Source organism: Telopea speciosissima, chromosome 6 (assembly GCF_018873765.1).
Source record: "Telopea speciosissima isolate NSW1024214 ecotype Mountain lineage chromosome 6, Tspe_v1, whole genome shotgun sequence".
Classification (NCBI taxonomy): domain Eukaryota; kingdom Viridiplantae; phylum Streptophyta; class Magnoliopsida; order Proteales; family Proteaceae; genus Telopea; species Telopea speciosissima.
Genome location: NC_057921.1, coordinates 59,030,968 through 59,052,774, shown reverse-complemented (window position 1 = coordinate 59,052,774; position 21,807 = coordinate 59,030,968). Strand labels below are relative to the sequence as shown.

General features: G+C 37.9%; 2 protein-coding genes across 2 annotated transcripts; one reads left to right on the top strand and one right to left on the bottom strand.

Annotated features, from left to right (window-relative positions):
* LOC122665312 (probable LRR receptor-like serine/threonine-protein kinase At1g63430) lies at positions 1–6,385 on the top strand. The gene is made up of 13 exons (XM_043861429.1): positions 1–258; positions 478–616; positions 1,314–1,385; positions 1,485–1,628; positions 1,720–1,866; positions 2,804–2,899; positions 3,028–3,092; positions 3,535–3,777; positions 3,876–4,081; positions 4,211–4,343; positions 4,455–4,612; positions 5,166–5,381; positions 5,915–6,385. Exons 1-13 carry the CDS (start codon positions 174–176, stop codon positions 6,158–6,160), a joined length of 1,950 nt encoding a protein of 649 aa, XP_043717364.1. The 5' UTR covers positions 1–173; the 3' UTR covers positions 6,161–6,385.
* A 1,987-nt stretch (positions 6,386–8,372) lies between these two features.
* On the bottom strand, positions 8,373–20,929 carry LOC122665996. The gene is made up of 8 exons (XM_043862113.1): positions 20,530–20,929; positions 20,210–20,348; positions 17,611–17,702; positions 16,814–16,916; positions 12,061–12,266; positions 9,907–10,173; positions 8,981–9,246; positions 8,373–8,842 (listed from the first exon to the last, which is right to left on the bottom strand). Exons 1-8 carry the CDS (start codon positions 20,842–20,844, stop codon positions 8,692–8,694), a joined length of 1,539 nt encoding a protein of 512 aa, XP_043718048.1. The 5' UTR covers positions 20,845–20,929; the 3' UTR covers positions 8,373–8,691.
* Positions 20,930–21,807: the final 878 nt, after the last annotated feature.

Sequence of the window (21,807 nt, the reverse complement as noted above, 5' to 3'; positions counted from 1 at the left end):
AAAAAAAAAAAAGGCAAGAAACATTGTTCATGAACCTGTTTCCACCTTGATAGAGTTTTAAGTTTCCTTTCCATGTTTGGGTTGATGGGTTCTTTTTCCTGTTTTGGGGATTTATAAGAAACTCTTCTTCATAAAGAAAGATAGTGCTTTGAGTGCAGAGGCTCGTAGACAAGATGGGATCATTCGGCTCATTTCTGCTTCTCTTGGTTATTTGGGGTGTTCTTCTTGCCTCCTGTGATTCTTTTGTGACCACTGAAGGTATATTTTGTTTTTATTTCTTAGAATCTTGATTACTGTCGATTTTTCAAGGTTCCCTTTTACTGCTTTTAAAGTGATAGGATCCTTAATACAACTGTGTTTTTTTTTTTTTTGTTCTTCATTGTAAATATGATTTTTGCTGCTGTTATTTGCCGCAAAGACTCTTTCGAGTCCAATCCTAATTGAGCTCCTCTGTTTTTCCTTGCAAATTTTTCACAGTTCGGGCTTTGACGGCCTTCAGAGAAGCTATTTATGAGGACCCTTTATCTGTTTTATCAGATTGGAATGCGCACGATGCAGATCCTTGCAACTGGTCTGGCATTTCCTGTTCACTGGGTCAAGATCATGTTATCAAGCTGTAAGAGAAGCTATCTATTTCCTAGCACATTCAATTCAACTGTGTCTTTTTGCATAGGCCAAGATCTGGTCCTCCAGTGTCTTCTGATATATATACAGTTCAAATATCAATTTACTGCATACGCTAGTTTAGATGAGACTAATAGCAAACTGTTATAAAAATCTTACTATTGTTTATTCCCTTTGTTAGTTGGTTCCAGTGTAGACTATCTTTTAAAATGCATTTATTGGTACTGTTCAGTCATTTCGTTTTTCGCTGGGTCCTAATCATGTTATAAGCCAAAATAGATTCTCTCTATTTCACAGAAAATTCAGATGTTTTTCAGAAATGGATCCGAGTTCTCAACTCAACTCACCCGAACCTATCCCTACTACTTTAGTTCACCACATATAGATCTCAGTTATATGCTACAATATCACATGCAGAACTAGGCTAACATCTTGCCATCTTATAGAACCAGTGTAAGTTTCCTATGTGATTAAGTGATTAGAATTTGTAGCAGTGTCCCTAAAAAAAATTTGTTAATGACTCACCTGAGAATGAAACTGTTAACTAAGTTTCATTAGTGTTGTCCGTTACCCTGTTCATTGTTACATTATCTATGTTATCTGAAGATCTATATGCATGAGCAAGTGGTTTTGTGAATATGTCTGTTGAAACTATTTTGATTACTTCATTGATCTGTGGCTTTTTGCAGAAACCTTTCTAGTTGTTGTCTGAGGGGATTTCTTGCACCAGAATTGGGTTCCCTCTCCTCCCTGCAAGAATTGTATGGTTTCTTTAATTTATTAATATCAAAATGGATTCATTTGAGTTTAATTTTTGAAACTGAGTACTGGAGCCTGCTTTAATAGTGTGCTTTCTTCAGAACTCTTCACAACAATAGTCTACTTGGGACGATACCAAAAGAAATTGGCATGTTGAAAAATCTGAAGGTCTTGGATCTGGGTATGAATCAACTTACCGGGCCCATTCCCCTTGAAACCGGAAATTTGACCAGTGTCATGAAAATGTAAGATTTGTAAAATGGATGTTATTGTGTTCCTTTTCCCCCACTTTCTTTGGCTTTCTCTGAGTTTAAAGGTTTGCTTTGACTGTTGCAGAAACCTTCAATCTAATGGATTATCTGGCAGTGTGCCTCCTGAGCTTGGCAATTTGAGAAATCTTGTGGAACTGCGCTTGGATAGGAACAGGCTTCAAGGAACTGTTCCTGGCAACAACTCAAGTTCTGCATCAAACACACAAGAGATGTAAGTGTAATGTGTTAGGATCTCGCATCAGTTTGGAGTGGGACATCTGTGTCTTCATATAACTATGAGTCGTTCCACCTAATAGGCTAGTCTTTTTTTTAGTTAGAATCTGACATGGTGTCAGAGCAGGTTTCCGATCCTGCCTCCGTTATCCTTCCACGTGTCAGGCCTTTTCCGATCCACCAACACGTGAGAGGGGAGTGTTAGGATCCCACATTGGTTTGGAGTGGGATATCCATGTCTTCATATACATGTGAGTCCCTCCACCTAATAGACTAGTGAGTTGGAATCTGACATAATGGTTTCACACTTTATTCTGATGGAAGAATTGTTGTCTTCTAGGCTATATTCTATTGGGAAGCCTCTTTTTTTTTTTTTTGGGGGGGGGGGGGGGATGGGATTGGTGGTGGTAGGGTAGGCAAAGGCTTTTGAATTTTAATAAGATGGCTATGTGCAGACAAAAATATCATCTGGAAATATATTGCTCTATTGTTTTAAATTTTGGTAACTTCCCTCCTAGTGTGGCACATATCTGCAGTTTGCAATCAGATATAGAAGATCCTGGTAAGATGAGGCAATAATGAATATGCCCATGGCATGATTAGAAAATGTATTATTTCGGTGCATATTCTTGGTTAGAAACTGTTAGCAATTCACTGGGTACACATTGTTTTAATAAATTATTATTGGTTCGAAACTGCTCCTGGTTCTGTTTTCTGAAGGTTTTTATTGGCTTAAAATGTGCAAGGCATATTACTTTCACTCTCTGCAATTGGTTTGCCTTTTTGCCTTTTCACATTATGTTGACCCACATTTCATTATTGGATCTCATCTATATGTAGCTCTCTATTCAGAAGAGAACTGCATTCATTAGTTGAATGTAACTCTTCAAAGTTTTATGATTTAAATGAGTAGCTTACGGTTGTCGCTGGTTTAGGTATGGCTTCTGCCGCTCATCTCAGTTAAGGAATGCAGATTTCTCATACAACTTCTTTGTTGGTAGAATACCTCAGTGCCTGAATTATCTTCCCAGGTGCCCTTCATTTTCCCTTCTTGTTCTAGGTCATATTAACAACTGGGTTATCTTTTTAGATACCTGTTTTGACCCTCTGTAATATATTTTTTTCCCCTGGAACTATCTTGTTCTTTCTTTTTCTACAGAACAAGTTTTCAAGGTAACTGCTTCCAAGATAGAGAATCGAAACAACGTCCTTCAATACAATGTGGTGCGTATCCTACCAGCCATAGTTGTGGAACTGCAAAAGTGAAGTAATTGTATTTCTAACAACAATGGTAGCCTTGGAATCCTTCTCAAATTTCGTCAAAGCAATAAATCCTTAGAAGTCCTTTTGGGGTAGCTTACTCGGACAAATTTTCTTCCAAGCTATCAAAGTGAAAATGTTTTTAAATGTCACAAAGATTTTATTTTTTTTGGGATTGGGGGCTCTTGGGCCTATGGCTAGCTAAATGAGTTTTCGGGACTCATAACTCATCACCTCTCTCATGTTCAGAGGATCAGACCCACTAATAGCCTACCTCCATGATTATGTGGCACAAAAATCAGCATGTTCAGGATGATTTTTAACCATTATTCATTGGTTAATCATAATTAAAGTATTTGATACTGATGCCATCTAAGAGTAGAGTTTGATTTGTTCCTTTATGCAGGTGCTTCTCCAGTGAATCCACCTGAAAGAAACCATGGTGAAAATGGGCCTAAGCATCATGAGGGGTCAAAACCTGCCTGGCTGCTAGCTCTAGAAATTGTAACTGGAACAGTTGCGGGTTTCGTTTTGCTTGTTGCTGCTTTTACTGCTGTTAAAAAATGCAAAGCAAAATCTACTGATATAATCCCCTGGAAGAAAACTGCGAGCAGCAAGGACTATAAAGACCAGTTGGTTATATGCATTGGTTAGTTTGTCATGGAATATTACTGTTTCTGTCCTCTGTGACTTATGTCTTTTATGCAGTTTGTAACTCTTGATTTGGTTGTTATTATCTCTAATTAGATTCTGAAATGCTGAAAGACATAGTAAGGTTTAGCAGACAGGAGCTGGAAGTAGCCTGTGAGGATTTCAGCAACATTATAGGCTCCTCCCCAGATAGTTTAGTGTACAAAGGCACCATGAAGGGTGGGCCAGAGATTGCTGTGATATCACTTTGCATAAAAGAAGAGTACTGGATGGGATATCTTGAGCTGTACTTTCAGAGAGAGGTAAGTATTCTTTGAATGATTTTCCAGACTTGACTTGGTGGTGTCTTTAGTGTGCATTTTCGTATTGATGGGAAAACGTCAAAGGTTCTAAAGAGAGTGACGCAGATCTCTCTCTATCTCTTGCTTCAGGTGGCAGATTTAGCGAGATTAAATCATGAGAACACAGGAAAATTACTGGGCTATTGCAGGGAGACCAAACCGTTTTCAAGGATGCTGGTCTTTGAATATGCATCAAATGGGACACTTTATGAGCACCTTCACTGTAATTGATATCTTCTTTGAGCATCCTTGTCTTGTGCTTTAACTTTCAAGGAGTTTGTTTATTTCTACATTTTCTGATAGCTAAAAGCTGGACCTTAAAATTTAAGTGCAGATGGTGAAGGATGTCAATTATCATGGACCCGACGCATGAAAATTGCTTTAGGCATTGCTCGTGGTCTAAGATATCTTCATATGGAACTTGAGCCTCCATTCACAGTATCTGAGTTAAGTTCAAGTGCCGTATATCTTACTGAGGATTTTTCTCCCAAGGTATGCTCAAATCAATTTTCGGAAGCTTGAGCTAAAAAAATAACTTCATTTTTAACTAAACAAAATGAAAATTTCAGGGAAGAATTTCAGTCAGGATTCTGATAAACCTTACTAACTCAAGAAAGTACCTTAAATCAAAATGTCTCTAGGAACCAAAACAACTAAAAGTACCAGAAAACTCGACATGTAGAAAAGACTCTAGAATACCAAAGATTTGGCTGAGGCAGTGAAACTTTAAAATTGAGGACCCTGGTTGAAGCTTTCATGAAAAGAAACTCGACTTTGATACTTTATGGGGTCTTGATTGAACTTGGTTTTGGGCTTAATGCAACCTTTGTGGGGATGGGTATTCCCCATCCCCACTCTGGTAAGAATGCAGGGAATAACTAGGTTGTGATAACAGAGCACAATTGAACAGGTATCTCCAACTTACAACTATTGAGTTGTTTGACTGTAAAATATGAAGCTCTTATTTGTTCATATCATTTCGTTTGTGCTTTGTAAGTACTGCCTTGTAATGACTTTTTATGACTTTTTCCTCTCTATTCTGCAGCTTGTTGATTTTGAAAGCTGGAAAATGGTGCTAGCAAGATCAGAAAAGAACTCAGGTTCCATTGGTAATGGAAGCGCATTATGTGGTTTTCAAGATTCTCTAGATGAACGTCATTTGGATGTCCAAGGGAATGTATTTGCTTTTGGAGTACTCTTATTAGAAATAATCAGTGGGAGGCCTCCATACTGCAAAGACAGGGGGTGCTTGGTAGATTGGGTAAGAAACCACTTTAGGTTGGAGTATTTGCTGGATTTCCTCCTTTACAATTTCCCTAGAGTATGGTTGGCCTATGCTGTGGGTCTAAAGTTTTATGCGCTTCTGCAGCAGGTTGTGAATCTTAAATCAGACAAGAAGGGTGTGTAGCTAGTTTAGTATGGTTTAGCCCATGATAACTTAGATATTTGGTTTTTGCTGACATGGGTTACTAGTTCTCTGCATTTTATTCTTATTACTTTGTTATTGTTTACTGAACTCAAAATATTTTAATTTATACGTTCTGGAATGTCGCAAATCTTCATGAAATGAGAGTAAGTGACCCTCATTGGTACTGGGTATTTTCTTAAGTAAAAATTTACTTATGCCAGATGCAGCATGAGTGAAAACTAGTAAATTGCTTATCCCTTGAAACTTGCTTACCTCTTTCTCCTTATGATTGGTGGTTAATACAACATGAGCAACTAAGATATTACTTTATACTCTTCTCTCGAAAATACTTTCAGTAAGTAACGTTTCTTATCTCCCTGGTGCAGGCCAAGGAGTATGTAGATATGCCAGAAGTAATGTCTTATCTAGTGGATCCAGAGTTGAGACATTTCAGATATGATGACCTAAAAGTAATATGTGAGGTGGTGAGCCTATGCATCCAGTCTGATTCTGCTAAGCGACCATCTATGAAGGAGCTGTGCCCCATGTTAGAAAGTAGAATCGACATTTCAGTAGCTGCTAATCTTAAAGAGTGTCCTTTGGCATGGGCTGAGCTTGCTCTATCTTCATAATCCTATTGAAGATGCATACTGTAAATCAGAAGTATACAATTTGTAATACTTTCTCCTTTCATTTTTTCCATTTTATTCTCTTTATTGCTTTTTTTTTTCTTGGGAAAAAGATTGCATGCTGAAGAAATATACAGCTTCATGCACTGCAAATCTAATATATTTGTATACTAATGACTGATGAAGAAAGTTGAGAGATCCCTAATGTATTTAAGGAAGGATTTGTTACATTTGCCTGTTATCTCATTCTTCTCATGGGTCTGGTTTTGGCTCTAAGGATGCTTTTCTGTTCCTTAAACACTATTAATTCCAGTGCGGATTGTTAAGATGAATTAGCTTTTTGTGAAAAGCCAACAAACATCACCATTAATTTTACTTGTCAAAGAAAACATTCCTACATTGTTCAATCTCTCTCACATTACAGTTAGTTAGACTTCATATTTCTGTTGCAGATACATTTAAGTAACACATGATTCGGTCACAATTCTAAGCAATGACTAGCCTGAGACTTATCGGCCTGCTTTATTGTGTGCTCTCGTGCATTCTCACTCTACTACAGAGTAGGACGCATAGAAAGGCCACTGATCAAAGATGTCAACAGGGTGAAGCTTTACTTGGATGATCTATATTTATTAAGCGGATTAATTTTGATCTCGATACACCATGATCCCTTCCCTGCTAATTAAAATCTAATTCTATTTCTTTGCATGGCAACAAATTTAGGTCTCAGGAATGATGAAATCAAGACCAAGACTGTTTTACAAGTTCAAAGTTTGATCTAAAGACATTGATTAGAAGAAAAATCAGCATGAGTAGATGATGTCACATGTGTACAAAAGGGAGAAAATGATACTTCATAATTTTCCTTTTACACTGCTTTTACTTGGAAGCAAACTATACCAAAAGGAAGCAAGAGTTGCTTTTTTTTATTTTTAAATAGATGAGCCTAGGCATCCAAGCACCTTGGTCGCCTTGCATCCAGTTCCCCTCCAATGCCTTGAGTCACCTTGGTCATCTTACGTCCAAGTCCCCTTTAATGCCTTAGTTTACCTAGACACCGTGACAACTATGGGTGAGTTCCACCGTATAACCCAGTCTTTGGTGGATCTACCAGAGTTTGTTATCAGACCAATCATTATAGAGGATAAGAAATCATGGCTGTTACCATTGTTGCTATGACATGACATTAACCTAAAAACCACACCCGACTAAAAAGAACTGGATTGGGTCCAGGTTGCCTTGTTGACCAGATATACACAGCTTGACCCAGCCAATGTTATCCTTATTGTAAACTGGTTTTTGTTTTAATGTACTGAAAAAAAAAAAAAAAACTTTTGATTATTGAATTGAGGAATCAACCCAATCCGAGTTTTAGCTGAAGGTAGGGATGCATCCAGGGCCAAGTTGGTTTAATCGTGCAATTGGTGAGTTGTGAATGAGGCTTAGCTCAAGGCCCAGTCCAATGTAGTTCATATTTGAGCCCAAATTCCTCAAGAGGCCAGTACGAGTTTACTCTGGAATTTGGCATTGGAAACCAAACCCCTCCCCACTCCCTCTCCCCAAAAAAAAAAATTCTGGAATTAACCATTTTTACTTCTCTATCTGTTAATTCCAAAGCAATTATCAATTTGCAAAAGATTTCCATGCAATGACTCGAAAACTTCACGCTGGAACCAGCAAAAGTTGAAGTAATTCCTCCTAGCAGATGGATTAAAGTCCATATTACTCAAGGTTCAGGTAAGCGAAATTGACTCTGCCGATTCGGATTAAAGAATCTGCCGGAATCGACCTGAACCCTAGAAATCCAGTATGGATTGACCGGATTCCAATTCCATTTCCATTTTTTTGCAGGTAGATCCTTAAATATAAAAAAGATAAAACAATTGTCTCTAGAACCCAATTGGATGGAAAACGGAAGATGAAAATGCAGGTACAGGTACACTTTGAAAATCCTTTTAAATAGGAAAGGAAAAAGAATTAGAAAACCCAGAGAAGGTTTGCAATCTTTGGAGTAAATAATGCCAAGAAGCGTAGTTTTAGAGAATCTGAAGGTTACTCTTTTTTTTTTGGTGAATTGTAGTTGAAAAAGAACCAAGAAATGATCGTATTCCATCTCAAACAATTTCAGTTTTTACTACATAACCTAATTTTAACTTACTTGGTTTCAAACCCCAGAAGAACAAGGACAAGAATAAGAAAAAGGTCAAAAAAAATGGAGATTTAAAGAGAGCCTCATATCATCATCAGTACCATCGGTGTCATCGTCTGTATACAGCGAGGCCCATGGCTGATTGCAAATTTGCAATGTAACCATGAAAATTTTCCAATTTAAAAAATACAAATGGCTAGTTTCACATCCCATTAATGGTTTTTTTTTTTTTTTTTTTTTTTTAAAGACTCTAAACCCACATAAAAGTCATTAAAAACAAGGCAAAAGAATTAAAGGGAGAGGCTCACAAAATATAAAAACAGTTGCAACTAGCAAGGAGATGAGGTTGAGGCTGTTGAAGGAGACACAGAGAATGTGTGGTATTTTAGAGGGCTCGCCCTTTTATGATGTCCATGCTCATCTCACTGGGATCTGTAGCCTGCAACTCCACTTGAATTCCGTCCAGTTCTCTCTTGAATCTATCCTTGGAGCTAGCGTAGAGCATCTTACTCCTTACCCTTGATGTATCAGGAGACCTATATATATATATAGATATATGCAACAAGAAATTATAAACATCCTATCAAAAAAACCCATTGATTTGGAACTTCTCTGCTTTTGAAGATTACAGAAACTCCATGGAACTATTACTCAAGGAATATGAAATTGGTTACCATGCAATGAAGAATATCTTGCTTTTCTGGCAGTTCTCGTCGGTAATGAAATCGAAATCAAAGACGGCGTATCGGCACTCATTTGCAGGCAAGCTAGCGGTGAAATCCTCGTAGCTCTCTTCAGGAAGCCCAAGTTTTTCCACCATCACCTGTTGGATCTTCTCCTCAATCTTGAAAACAATAAAACGATAGTTTCTCTTCGCTTTTAGTTCCAAGAACTTCAGCTTACACTCATCACTCACTGCCATTCCAGATGATGAATTCGCCTACACTCATACCAACCAAAAAAAAAAAAAAAAAAAAAAAAATGTACCAAAACAAATGAATAAGCAAAGAAGGCATGGTTATATGAAGAACCCTCTCCAGTTTCCAGTGCATCTGTGCATGGGTTTGTCTGTGTTTCTTAAAATTTAACTTGTAGGTTATGCTGTTCTGGGCTGTAGTTTTATGTTGTTTTGGGTTGTTGTTAACAACATAAACCAGAGACAATTCATCTGAGACACAAGATCATGGTGCAGTTTTGATCTGAAAAGATCTAAAATTGCCTATTCTGGAGGTATGGATGCAGGAGAGTCTAGCCGATCTATCCATGATAGACCCAGGAGGATTGAGAAGTGCAAGAAACAATCTAATGTGTGAAAACTAAGAAATAAGAACTGAAACAAGATTTCCATTAAGGAACACTCTAACTCTAAAAAATTTCCCCTTCCTAGTTTTTTTTTATGGGCAACCAATTTTTTTTTATAACATCTGGTTTCTGATAAGGATCACCAGAGAACCAAATCTTTTGCGTCTATCCCCCTCACATTGCAGTCTGAACATAACAATGAAAAAGGAAAATGATATCTTTTTCCATTAAATTAGATGCAGAGATCATAGAGGAACAAGAAAGAAAGGGAGATGGAGATGGAGATTGGCAAACGTACCATGCTGTCCTCCAATGAGAGATGGGCCGCCTGGGTGAAAAGAGACGAGAAATGAATCAATGGAAAGAGAGAAAGATTTGGGACTAAGGAGAAAGAGAGATCCTTGAATTTGGGTGTTATTGAGAGGAGGGTTTTGAGGGAAGGAACAGAAAAAGGTGAGAAGGAGAGATTTTTGAGGGAGAAAATAAAGGTGACAGCAATTGAATAAAGAGGTCTATTAGTCGCTTGGCTGATCACGTCCACCATTAAACATTCTGGTTGCCACGTTTAGACACGTTTTGATGGGGGGAAGGTAACCTCTGTTTTCTCTCTTTTTGGGGTTTATACATATTTGGGGGCTTTGACTCCATTTTTACTTTTTCTAATTGTAGGATTTCTGAAACCTCTCTCCCCCTTTATTTCGCAAGTTTGTTGATTATAGATCTGAGGAGGATGGTTTTTGTTGTGACATCAATTCTCACTTCCAACCATTAAAATAGATTCTTCAAAAAAATAAACAGTATGTCTCCAATATTTTTGCAAAATGATTTTAGGAGAAAAGTTATCTATGGGGGTGTGTATCATTCACGCCCCCGACACAGAGAGACGAAATGAGATTCCATGAAAGATGGAAATCTCATCCCTTATGATGCCAAGACGTATGCTTTCATTGGACCCCAACACATGCAGCGCCACGCTCCCTCATAGAGAACGCATGCCCTTAATTTAAACCACCTAATGTATATAAATAGGAATAATTATCACCTCCAATTTGCGGGCATCTCCAATTCCTCCAATTCCTCCAATTCCTCTAATAGGAGGAGTGGACTCCACCTTGAGTAGTGTTTTCGGACAGGGGATAAGATGGTCATTTTCGTCTCCATATGAGGAATTGGAAAAATTGGAGAAGGCATATGAATTGGAGACGATAACGATTCTATAAATACCTGTTGCAATTTGAGAACTAAGAGGATATGCTTGGTTGGAAAGAAATTGGTAGAAAAGATGAATGAAACACACCACATAGCTGACAAATCTGTTGAAATGTTCAAAATGAAATAAGATAGGAATCAATAGTCAGAGAGAAAGGGAGAAAGAAGGAAAAAAAAAAAAAAAAAGAGATGATACAAGCCTATTATTCTTTTGCCATGTGAGTAGCGAATGTGGTTTTTCTAACCATTGGATAGAGATGCCATGATATGTCTACAATATCCAACCACTATTGTGCATTCCCCAGTAGCCTTGGATTTTAAAAATATAATTATTATTATTAAGTGTCAAACTCCAATAGAGCTAAAACTTGTCATGTGAGAATGGGACCTAAGGGTCGACAATCGAACAAGTTTTTGGTCATAAGTGTAGGTTGCCAACAAACATAATTAGGTTTGACAAGAAACTAGGAATCCCTTTAGTGTATATGCCAATCTAACCCGGTTCAACCGCCAGTTCCTTATATGTATATATCTACCAAGTAGGGCCAAATTTCTGGTGGAGGAAAAAATATCCCACCCCTCTAAAAAAAATGATTATCGTTATCATAGTTAAGAATAACAAGAATCCAATCACATGATCACATCTCTAATTCAAAAAGACTTGAAATTCTTCCATTACTTCATGAAGTTAGGTGAAGGAAAACATAATCCTAGGAATATTTGAAGAAGTCTGTATTTTTTTTTTATTTATTTCTGAAGTTGTCCAATTTCCAACAGGATTAGTGAACCCCACAACTTAATTTATCCAATAATTAAAATTATCAACCAGAGAAGAGGACAGCAATTAACTATGTTGGCACGGAGTATATAGTGCTTGGTGCATCCAAGAGGTATAGCCTACAAAGTGGATGGACAGTAATTGATCACCCTGGCAGGACGGCAATTAAGGCATTAAGTTGAGACTGCATCTTTAACATATGATGGCATCTCTATGGCAAATTATTTTTTTTTTTATATATCAAAACGTTGAAATAAACTCTTAGTTAAATATATAAGCCCATGTAAATAAATAGAAACTGAATAACAAAAATGTGGTTTAAAAATGCATAAACTGCTATTATGAGGAAATTGGGGACAAAAACAATGCATCTTTCAAATTCTTGGGCTAACCATGAAATTATGCATTTACTAGGAAGTTATCACATTAAACAAATGGTAGCAACTGTAACGAAAACCATTATCAGCCCACAAAATTCACAACTTTGGGCCCTTGTTTCTTCTTCAGTTTTACATGGCTGTTCTTTGCAATTTCTAATGAAACAGAAAAGAGTTTTGACTTGGAAGTATCTTCAACGATAGGATGATAAAAATCATCTTCGAGTTCATCGCCCCCTACCATTGAAGGCACCTGCTTTCTTGGCCATTCTTCTTCATCTTCGCTTGCTGAAACTGAAAGAAGGAAAAGAGAATATATAACTAAGCATACAGAATTGCAAGTTTTTCTTCAGCATTAAATTGGAGGTTTAAAACAAATGGACATAATAAAATATCTTTCTCCTCAGCATGCTGATGAATATTTTGTTGAATTTCTTCAAGGGTCAAACAAAAACATCCGAAATACTAGATGAGCACAGGCAGTTTATGGTGCCACTTGGAAATCTGACTCTAAAATCTGGGCAGTCGACCAGCAAGTTCAAGGAAAGAAATATATACATTTCTATCCACTCATAACAAAAATATCCGAAATGCTAGATGACCCAAGGTAGGTAATGGTATAACCTGGGAATCTCATTCAGATAATTATTAAGCAGTTGTCCACCAGCCAGTTCAAAGAAAGGAAATACATATGTATTTTGAGTCTGAGGCATGGGGAATTTTTTTCTTTTTATGATAAACAAAAATTACTGCAACTGAAATAGAATGGGAAATCTAATATTCAACTTCTATACCTCAAGAAAATAACACTACCCCCTATTTTGGGAAATGGGTTGGCTACTTGAAAATGATGAAGAAAAATAAATGGCACGGCAGTGGCAGCAAAGGGCAGCTAAACTGAACATCATCTCTCTGTGGCCACTTTTAGCCCAATAGCCCATATCTCCATTGCGGAAATAGATCTCTTCATGTGCATTTTTCCAATCCAAAATTTTGAAATTTCATGGACTACCATTACTAAGGATTGAAGAAGAATCTGACACAAATTTGAGGGTAGAGCTGATGTGGACCAAGGGACAAACTGACATAGTGATCCATAATCCCTCATCTGGACAGTGTGTCACCAACCACAATTCTGTTAAGTGACGTATCCATCTAGAAAGAGATTAATGTAATAATGGTTTGCTCGATCTTCTACTGAATCTGAATGCAAAGGATTAGGCCAATGCTGCTGCTGAATTACTCTGGCTAAGTCAATTACTAATTGATCTTGGCATCTCTTCACCGCCACCCATACTCTATTGTGACAACATAGGGGCGACCTACCTAGCAGCTAATCCACTCTTCCACACTCGTACAACACATTGAAATTGATTACCATTTCGTGCACAAGCAGGTCGGCAACAAACAGACTTAGTATTCAATTTGTTAGCAGTCAAGACCAAATTGCAGATGTCATGACTAAAGGATTATCTGCTCCACATTTTCAAACAGTGTGAAGCTCAATGTTTCACACCAGACCGATTAGCTTGCGGGAGTGTATAACGGTTATTGACTTAGTTCAAAATAAGTCTTCAGATACAGATGAGAACCATTCAAATCCTATCTCCATAAATCATTCTCAAGATGTTACGTAGATAAGGCTTCCACTCACGGTTGTAACCATATTTCAAACTGTTGTAATCGTATTATAAATACGATCATTAGCCTCAACACAAGTGAGGAAATACAATTCAAAATCTTACATTTGGAATCGTCTAAGACTCCAGCCTGGTCCAGTATAAGGGTAGATGAATGGTTGCTGAAAGTTTGAACCCAATCGGGTGGTTAAATCAGTACCTATGAGATAATAATCCTAGTACTAGTAGGAGCAGGGGTAAACGGTAATATACCTAATAAATCTAGGGTTCAGAAATTAAGAAAGTTTGATGGATCAATCATGAAGAAAGACATACAATCAGTATTTAACAGGTTCAGCAAATCAGAATCGATTCAAGCATGAAATAGGGCTTTAATTGAGAAAAGGGCAAAACAGACATTTCACTATAGCAGACAATCAGCTGGTCAGAACAGCCTGATAGTTGGATCGAGTTCCCCAATTAGGGTTCTTGAGATTCGATCAAAATATGAGCAAATTCAGATGGTTGGACTGAGCTACAAAGATTTCACTCCAAAACATGTGGCACATGATCTTTCTAGAAAGTGGGTGAGCCTTGGCACAATGGTTAAGTTGTGCTATTGCAATTTGTTGGTTGCGGGTTCAAAACTTGGAAAACAACCTCTCCTGCAAAGTCCGGTCTTTTATATGATCTTCTAGAAGCAAGGATTCTATTTGCAGGAATTTCCAGATTAAGTTACTTGTTAATGGCAAGAATATAAAATAATAATCAGCATAACCAGTAGAACATCAGCAATACAAGAACACGAGCAATAGAATGATCCACCAGGGCTTCTCACTACAAGGTGTCAATTGGATCACCATCACTTTCCTTGATCATACACAAGGCTCTTCAATGGAGAAGACATGCAGCGGCAGAAACAACTTGGTTGTTTGTAAAAATTGTGAGCTAGGGATTATCTCATGGTTTTCTTTTATTAATAATAAAAATAAAGTTAAGAGTATTTGATGTAGGAGCAATTCCTTGGACCAGCCCAAACCCGTTGGGAGATCCATATGAAGATGAACGGGGTCCAATTGGGTTCTGTAGGAAATTAGTTTACTTGTTTATTAGGGTTTAAATTAGTTGGGTTTATCTTGTAATTTTTTTAGTTTTAATCGGCTAAGCATTGAAAGAGTTTTGAGTCCCACTTTTAATTCAGTTTAGAGTCCAAGTTAGAGTCCCATTTTAGTTTTAGTTAATGATTAGGATTTTGGGTTAGGAGTCTCTTATTTTATCTTTAAATACTCTTGAAATCATTGTTTATTTTTCAGATTTAAATTAATGAAAATTGGTTTCTTATTGTCACCAGAGTGGTACGATAGATACAAGTTGTGAGACCTATTCCCTTCTCTCTCCTCTTCCCTGCGATTTCTTCTACTCTAATCTTCTCTCTCTTCTGTTATTTCTTCTTCAATTCTTTATTTACCTTCTCTGTTTGCTAGTAATCTGAGCTATGTTACCTTGCAACTTCACAAACTTTCCTGCAACTGGCGATAATAACAGCCCATAAGTGATCCGAACAGGGTTTCATGACCCCGAATCCGTATCAGTATTATTAGGAAATCCCCAACTGACTCTAGCTTAAAACCAGTTTGAACTTTGAACTGGAATGGGAGATCCCATAACCAATCCATCTAACTAGCCTAACTGATGGGGATTCCACTAACTAATAGCTAAGAAATCAAGAAGCCTTTTAAGTAGGGGGATAAAGGAAGACCTCTACCCAACCACAACTCAAAGGGGTACTGGCTTTTATTCGAAGGTTTCTCAAACATCGCCCTCAAGCGAGAGACCTTACGAGACTCATTAATATTGAGCCTAGCAAGGACCCGAAATCCAGCCCCTCCGATGCGTAGCAATGTTGAGAACAAGGAAACCTGATACAACTCAAACATTGCCATCAGACTGAAAGGGTGCGTATACCCACACAAAGTCTGCATTGATACAGGACTAATGTCAACAGTACCAGCACGAACACGGAATCGTTTGGCAAACTCAAAAGCTCCAATATCAGACACAAGTGACTTTTGTTGTGATATTGTGACTCCGAGTTCATCAAGCGATTCCTCATAGGCCTTCGCAACATGAGGATCTCCAATTACTACATTGTCGCCGAGAACTGCATAATTGGTAAAACACTCTCCGGGATAAACCAATTCAGCACTATCACACCATAATCCGAGATCTTCTGGATTATCCATTTGGGGAAAGTATTCCTTGTTCTGTCAGCCCCATGGATCAACCCCCCCCCCCCCCCACGAAGATCATCCTTTGATTTTTTTTTTTCATCTATTCGGATACAGACAGTGCATTAGTCAACCTGTTTAGACATGTGGTAGGGTGTCATAGGCATACAGAAATCATTGTTCCAACTTGGCTGACCTACAAAAGTTTCTCCAATTGCACACAGAAGAATCAGTGAGACGTTTCTCAAGCACAAAAGAGAACACCAATGGTTTACTAATTTAGCAAGCTAGCACCTTCAAGAAGACTAAGGAAAGAAAAGGAACATAACCCCTTCACTACTACAAAAAATCATTCTCCATTAGTACAAAGATCACCCCTCCCCCTTTTTACCTGATGGAATATTCAACGCAAATGGAATTGGATAGCAAACCATGTCGGTCCTACTTCAAAACCAGGCATCCAAAAACTCTTAATGACAGAGACTCCAGTTAATTCCTAGGGTAGACCAAGTTATATCAGCTTCACTCTATCAATCTTCATTACAGATCTTTCTCAAACTTTTTCTAATTATTTTTTTCCCACAAAAATCCATTTGAAGGCTACTTTTTGGCTTTTAAGTTATTTATTGTGTTACTATTAACCTGCTAACCCAATAGGTGTAATTTTTTTAGATAATTCACGTGTTGTGTTCAAGTGTTCCAAAAGACTGGTTTGCTGTCAATGCTATAAAGCCATACGATGCATGTAAACTCCCAGGTTAAAAGTTCCTCATAAACTACAGTTGTCATGATCAAGTCTTCACGCAAATATCACCGATTTAAGTCTGACATCGTCTATTTTTCAGGTTTTGGACATAAAACATCTTAGTAGAGCACTGTACATTTCTTTACTGATACTAACCCCATGAAATAAACAACAAACAATATCAACAACAAAAAATACAGGATGTGCCAGAGAAAATAGTCAACAGAATGTAATTTAGGAGCATCTTACATGTCTTTTTTACTCCAGTAGCAGCAATAGAACATCTGTTTCCTTTATTAGGGCAATCTCTTGCCAAATGTGTCACACCACCACATATTTTACAAGAACCACCCTGTACAAAAACAACTCAAGATATTAGAGTATGTTTTAGGGATGTAAACGGATCAGATTCGGCTTGGATAATGCTATATCCGCATCTGCATCCGATTAGCTTTCGGACGGATTCGGATAGTGCTAAACGGATACAGACACGGATACGGATCGGATATTTTATCCGTTTACATGCAAATATAGCTTTTCGGATAGCTATAGCCTATCCGTATCCGCATCCGTTTAGCTTTCGGACGGATTCGAATAGTGCTAAATGGATACGGACACATACAGAAACAGATTTCGGCTATTCATTTACACTCCTAGTATGTTTACAACAACTAAAGAACGCTTTAATGAATAAAAAATAATTAAAGATATTATGGTAAATAAATTAATCTTCTGAACAATGGTATAATATTTAGTTATCAAAGATAAATGCTATAAAAGGGAAGGGGAGTGTTTCAACCTCCACATTGTGTCACTGAGACAGGCTATCATTTAACCCAATGCTAAAGCTGTTCCACTAAGGGAACAAGAAGGAAGCCATTGAGTAATCCTACATCTCTTTCTTGCAATAAACTTCACATTCAGTGAGATGCTTTGATTTCAACTCACGCAATGGAAAACAAATTTCTCAACAAATAACAATATATTAATTGTCATTGAACCAAAATCAATAGAGTACTAAACATGAAAAAAAAAATTAAGAGTACCTTAGGGTAAATTCCATGAGTATTTTTAGGGCAGTTCTTACTCAAGTGTCCACGTTCATTACAGATGAAGCAACTTGCAAATTTTGTACCTCCTGCATTTAGAATGAGCCACCATATCAAGAACACCATTGAAACCTACAATTCAATTGCATCCATTGCTAGGTGAAATGAAAATGTCTTTCAGCCTTGCACCATGCCGATAATAAATAACATAAACATTTGCACTATGCCAATAATAAATAACATTAAGTTCAAATATTAATGTTACATTGCAACTTTGAAGGGCAAACTGGCCAAACTGATCATTGGCTGGGAGTGCACTGCTTGTATTAGCCACATGTCAAGAATTTTTTTATTTTTATTTTTTTTTGGGGGGGGGGGGAGGGGGCATCTCAACTATATACCCACCATGAATTGAACATATACCCTCATCCCTTCAGTCACTGAACCAAAGTTGACTTTTTAACCAATCTTATTGCCACATAGGAAAATGCCGGTCTTTTGAAGCATATCCAATATTTAGATGGTGTCAAGGAAAACATCTCCACAAAACTTGAAAGCCAATTATCTGCCACAAGGCAGATAATTAGGGCTGTCAAGGCAAGCTTAACTTGAATAACTCTCAAAGGAACTTTAGCCCACCAAGTTACCATGACACCCATAACTTTCCAATTCATAAATCTAAAACACAATTAAGAAGAGAAAAGGAAGAACAAAAACTGTTCTTTCTTTTTCACAACAAAACTTTTGGAAGAACTGCTTGTTTCTGTCAGAACCACTTCTCATGACCTACATTGACACCTTCGAAGCTGGCCTACTTCACTAAATTACCATTCTACTCCAGCTCCCACTTCGAACCTTGAACCTAGTATAGATCGTACTAATTATTATGCTACCTTGATCACATGAAGAACAATTCAATATTTTGGTTGGTTATATATTGTTTTTGTGGGAGTGAACAACCTTGGAATCAAAAGGTCTGAAGATAAGTAGAACTAAGACCGAATATATGGTGTGTAACTTTAGCAGATCTGGAAACGATAATGAGGTGGTGAATATTGATGGGAGGGAGATCCAGCAAAGTGATCACTTTAGATATTTGGGATCAATCATAACTAAGGAAGGCGACATAGATAATGATGTTGTTCAAAGGATTAACATAGGGTGGATGAAGTGGAGAGGTGTGACCGGAGTTCTGTGTGATCGATGTATCCCTTTATAGCTTAAAGGAATATTTTATAGGACTGCCATTAGACCAGCTATGATGTACGGGGCGAAATGTTGGGCTGTGAAGAAGTGCCGTATAAATAAACTTGCTGTTGCAGAGATAAGGATGTTGAGATGGATGTGCGGGGAAACTAGAAAGGATAAAGTAAGGAATGATCATATTAGAGTTGGGTTGGGAGTAGCTCTGATACATGATAAACTTAGAGAGAGTCGTTTGAAGTGGTATGGTCATGTTCAACAGAGGCCTCCAGATGCGCCAGTTCGGAGGAGTGACTTGATCCTCATTGACGAAACCAAAAGAACCAAGGGCAGGCCGAAGATAACCATAGGATAAATGGTGAAGAAAGACATGCTTAGTTTAAGCCTTGTTCCTAGTATGACCCCAAATAGAGTTGATTGGAGAACAAAGATCCATGCGGTCAACCCCATTTTGTTGGACTATGATAATGTGATGCTGTTTTCTGTTTCTCACTCCATTTTGAGGCCTAGAGCAGGATGTTGGGTTGTTAAGAAGCAGTACGTAGCTATGGTCGATGCCCTAGAGTTTGTGTTGTTTGTGTCGATGTTGTATGCCCCACCCCCTTTACTTCTTTATTATGAATCTAATCTCTTCTAGGATCCATGCAGCCGACCCCATTAAGTTGGGAAAAGGTTATGATGTTGTTGTTGTATTGTTTTTGGGGGGTATGGGTGTAGTACATTGAATTCTCTCTTTTCCCTTCAGTTCTTACTAAATCACCATCTTTTTAACCGTAACAGTCTAAGTATAGATAGATACCACAAATAAGGATGAGATCTTAATTAAATGTAAGACTAACATATTCTGTAACAAAATTACTACGTATGTAGAATTTTACATGAGTATATTAAAATCACCAAAATAATCCTTTCTTCATTTCTCCTGGACATGTTTTAGGCAACTAATTGCACATTCCATCCACAAGCTCATCTCAAACATTTTATTCATACAATTGCATAGTTTGGAAACCAGAACAGCTGAAAAATGGATCAACTAACTGGCATAGACTAACGGTAAATCTATACCATGGTGAGAACAAGGTCCAGAGACTTCAAATGCTGACTAAGTCTAAATTGAACAACTGATAGTCATCAATGTGATGAGTTCGTGCTAACATAACTTTGCCACATCAATAGTATGCAGAATCAACAACTGCACACCACTATCACCACTTCACCAGTCGAATAGACCAGTATGCAATTAATTTTTGAAGAAAAATGCCAAAGAGAAAAAGCGATTAAATCAAATTTCTTAACGGTCAGAGGATCACAAATCCCAAAAAAAAGGGTAGCGAAGGCAATACAAAATAATAATAATAAAATTAAGAGGAAGTGTTTAGAGATGAATACTAACCATTTTGACGAGGTTGGAGACATTCAGAAAGTGAATGCCCAGGTTCTCCACAATTATAACAGTATTTCTCGCTGGTTTTATTATTCTTATTCGGGCAATTCTTGAGACTGTGCCCACGTTGCCGACAAAGCAAGCAAATCTGAGGGAGGAAAAAACCACTACAATCAATTATGTGCTTCCCTAGTTCCATAATCACATTTACAGTTCCAAATACAAGCATTGGAGTGCAAACCTCACTCTAGGTCTTTGGACAGTGTGAGAGAATAGTAGAATGAATCCAAAAGCAAGGAAAAAACTGTTGGGGGAAAGAAAATTCTGACCTTATTCTTCTCCCACTGGGCCTTTTCAGGGCAAAATTTGGCAATATGATCCTTGGCTTTGCAGATGAAGCAGCTCTCTCCCGGTTTCATTCCAGGGACTCTGAGAGGATGTTTTCTAAAGGTTGGTTTGTTGGACTTATCCAGGGTCTTTGGTCCTTTGATTTCTGATTTCTTGCGCTGGAACTTGTTCTTCTGCATCTTCTTCTTCTTTTTTGAGCTAGGGTCTTTGGGAGCCGTAGGTTCTGATCCAGGAAACATATCCGGATTTGCTTCCTTGTATCGTTTTCGAGCCAATTTTTGCCTTTTGCTCACCATGTTTCCCTTCGCTTCAAAACTTTGATGAGTAACAGAGGAAGAGCTCTGCAAGTTAACTAACAGAAGCAATTAGCGACTTCAATCGTCGAATCTCAACAGTGCCCCTCGGAGGTATAAGAACTAAGGTGCGGTACCCTAAAGAATGAAGGCAACTACGCAATATCAGGGTTTTAGTAATCGGTGTCGGTATTGCATAAAAAAACAGGTATCTGTATCGGCATCGGCATCGGCATCGGCATCAGTACCTATCCGATATCGATTCGGATCAGTCTGTACTCTGTATTGGTCTGGATAAGTCAAGTTTACCCTTGTTTTCTTTAAAAAAAAATATATATATATATATATATATATAAATTTTTTTTTTAAAACATTTTTACCCTTTTCCATACCAATCCACTGGATCAGACAGGAATCATTATACAGATACGAATTGATCGGATTGGCCGATTCAATACCAATTCCTCAAACCATACTCCCATGGGTCTCCAGTCTAGGGTTGTCAATGGATCCGGTCCAATCGATTTCGATTGGGAATACTTGATCCCACCAATTTAAGGTCTTGTTTTGTCTTTAATAATCAATTGAACCCATCTCAAGCTTCAACCAGTCGATTCAGATCGGACTTATCGATATGGGCCAACTTTTGACAAACCTAGGTCTCCCCTCCTCCTCCAAGGTCTCCTCTACCAAGCAAGTAGTGGAAATTTGAACTCTCTTTCTAACCTGAGGCTGATGTGCTGGTCCGGCAGATGCAAATGCGGCCTATGCCCAATTATGGCCGGACTCAATGACCACACTAGAGAAGTAGAGCCTCTACTGCATCTTCATGCCTTCGACATTGGAATGTCTTATGCTGAATTGGGTGTTCAGTATGGGTAGGGAAGTGATTCCTACCCTCCTATGCTAGGAACCCATTCCCATGTTCCCAGTGTTTAAAACTCGGATCAGAATCGGTTGCACAAG

What these genes read in the sequence shown, in the direction of transcription:
- LOC122665312 (XM_043861429.1), top strand. Translation starts at nt 174, where the DNA reads ATGGGATCATTCGGCTCATTTCTGCTTCTCTTGGTTATTTGGGGTGTT. An exon ending in TTCTTTTGTGACCACTGAAG is followed by an intron (nt 259 to 477) that starts GTATATTTTGTT and finishes AATTTTTCACAG; the next exon opens with TTCGGGCTTTGACGGCCTTC. An exon ending in ACGTCCTTCAATACAATGTG is followed by an intron (nt 3,093 to 3,534) that starts GTGCGTATCCTA and finishes TCCTTTATGCAG; the next exon opens with GTGCTTCTCCAGTGAATCCA.
- LOC122665996 (XM_043862113.1), bottom strand. Translation starts at nt 20,844, where the DNA reads ATGGTGAGCAAAAGGCAAAAATTGGCTCGAAAACGATACAAGGAAGCA. An exon ending in TCTCCAACCTCGTCAAAATG is followed by an intron (nt 17,703 to 20,209) that starts GTTAGTATTCAT and finishes TTCTAAATGCAG; the next exon opens with GAGGTACAAAATTTGCAAGT. An exon ending in CTCATGGAATTTACCCTAAG is followed by an intron (nt 16,917 to 17,610) that starts GTACTCTTAATT and finishes GTTTTTGTACAG; the next exon opens with GGTGGTTCTTGTAAAATATG.